This window comes from Coptis chinensis, chromosome 6, assembly GCF_015680905.1.
Source record: "Coptis chinensis isolate HL-2020 chromosome 6, ASM1568090v1, whole genome shotgun sequence".
Classification (NCBI taxonomy): domain Eukaryota; kingdom Viridiplantae; phylum Streptophyta; class Magnoliopsida; order Ranunculales; family Ranunculaceae; genus Coptis; species Coptis chinensis.
The window spans coordinates 15,599,997-15,602,353 of record NC_141461.1 but is presented as its reverse complement, the minus strand read 5'-3'; the positions used below and the strand labels follow the sequence as shown (position 1 = coordinate 15,602,353).

At 32.0% G+C, this 2,357-nt stretch overlaps 1 protein-coding gene across 1 annotated transcript; it reads right to left on the bottom strand.

Moving 5' to 3' along the window:
- Nucleotides 1-320: 320 nt before the first annotated feature.
- Nucleotides 321-1,255, bottom strand: LOC147491716 (IAA-amino acid hydrolase ILR1-like 5). Its single transcript, XM_086567309.1, has 3 exons — nt 1,249-1,255; nt 980-1,104; nt 321-728 (listed from the first exon to the last, which is right to left on the bottom strand). The coding sequence occupies exons 1-3, from the start codon at nt 1,253-1,255 to the stop codon at nt 321-323; spliced, it is 540 nt and encodes a 179-aa protein (XP_086423435.1).
- Nucleotides 1,256-2,357: the final 1,102 nt, after the last annotated feature.

Genomic DNA, 2,357 nt, shown 5'->3' with positions numbered 1-2,357 from the left:
GATTCAAAGAAAGAACGTCCCCATTTGCGTAAGCTACCGATCTCTCCTCTGCGGTGTTTGATACATAATAGTTTTTTGATCTCGTCCATCTAGTGGAAGATGCAAATGCTTTCGTTTTAGTATGTTTAACCTAAATGTCATCAGCAATTATGGAAATAAGAGTTGTAGTTCTTATCAAGTAATAACTCACCCAACCAAGAAAAGAAGAAAAAAGAGCATGTCATGTAGTGAAAATTTACAATTAGGTTTTAAGTAGTTAAAGCCTCATTTGAGATATCTTACATAATATATACAAAAAAGTGACTGTGGACTATGTTTCATTACAAAGCTCCTTGACTTTCAATATGAATATCTTTTTTATCAACTGATTCCCATTGATCATTAAGATATATCTCTGCAAGTGTAGTATGAAGTGCGACCCCAAGTGGAAGGACATCTTCATCTAAAAAGAAGTGTGGGGAATGCGGCGAGTGAACTGAACCCAAGTCCTCATTTCTAATTCCAATTCTGAACATTACACCAGGAATAACTTCTTGATAGAAACCAAAATCCTCGCCTGCCATCACCTTGTTAGCCGTTGTGACATTCTTCGGACCAAGTAAGAGCTTGCCAACCCTCTCCACATGTTCATGCAAGATCTCATCATTGATAGTAGTAGGGTAGGCCGGATACTCCTCTTCCAGGAAGTCAATGTCAGCCTTACATCTGTGTACATGTCCCTTTATGACCTGCAATGACCTCATAGATATCAAGAAGAACGTAGAAAAGATGAGGTTATCTCATGTAGGCATTTCCTTCATTTAAGAAGGGAGGCAGTCCTTGGTGAAGCCAAATATACAGAAAGTGCTATAGCATATAGCACTTGTTCTAAGTATGATGTTCTCCGACTTATGTATTTAACGGTAACTTTGGTGCCTTTCACCACCCATAAAGATATACAAACAGAGAAAGATCCCGTGTATTCTCGGATCTTGCTTACCTCTTTCAATCTCCTCGGAGTAAGCGCACCATCCGTGGTAAGACTTCTCAAAGTGCCCCCGTGTTCAGAGATCAAGGAATTACGTTCATTATTGTTCCACCATGAAAATAAGTGATAGAGAGAACCTACATCAAGAAATTAAAGCTTCAGTAATAAACTGCATAAGTTAATATTTAATCTATATTGCAGATAAAGTATGCTTAGAAACACCGATATAAGGCTACAGAAAATTCTATCATCAACAATTGTGCTTAGTGCTATTCTCTTACTCTCCATCTGTACTCTTTTATAGAATTGAAATTGAATAGAATTGAATTGAAAAGAAAAAGAAAAACTTATTTTCTTCTACTCGCCCTTTCATTTTGTGAAGAACAGAGGAAGAATGTGAAAGCACTACGTATGCTTTGGTATGATATTTATTTTATTTTATTTGGCGATTTTTCTGTATTGGTTTAGGCTTTTTTGTTATTTTGTCTCGCTTTTTTTCATTATTATTTGTTTATAAAATTAGAATTTGGGGAAGTCATAATAATATAAGAATAAATTAGGGAGATTTAAACAAATCTGGAGATGTATCACTAATTATTATTATATCCGATTTTGTAAGAGCCAATCATATTGCTCAAGGTGCAAAAATGGAGCGATATGGTGAGGAGAGAGAATGTGCTGAAGCTTTTATATATATATATATATATATATATATATATATATATATATATATATATATATATATATATATATATATATATATATATATATATAGAAAACCAAAACTCTTAATATTTGAAACTTAAACTACTATGTGTGTATGTAATTACCATTATTCAAACATAAGAACACTTGAATTACAACAAAGAAAAAAAAATTGTTAAAACAAACTATTTCATTTGTAATGCATTGAATATTATCAACAATATTGTTTAACCTCTTACAAAAAAGAACCTAGCCCAAGAAACAGCCAAACAAATAATAAAAAAAAAAACTTATTATAACTAAACACCTCTTACAAACAACTCTCATTTACAAAGTCTTTCATCTTTCAATAACAAATAAATTTTAAAATATAAATCTAGAAACAAACAAACACTTTTAGATCAATGCGATCTAAGCATATATAAAACTTATATATATATGGTAAGTCACAGTTCAATGGATCCAAACATCGATGCTAAGAAAATCAAATATTATTAGAGTGTAGACATATTGTTCCACAATATATGAGACTATGATGTGACATCATAAACTTTCATGACTAGTTTAATTTTTTTAGATTCAGGTTATGATCACTAATAAACCAAACAACCCAGAAAGTGCTAATCAGAATGTTGCATTTGTAGTTAATTAGTTTTGTGTTGTATGGTTACGATCCACCCTAAGT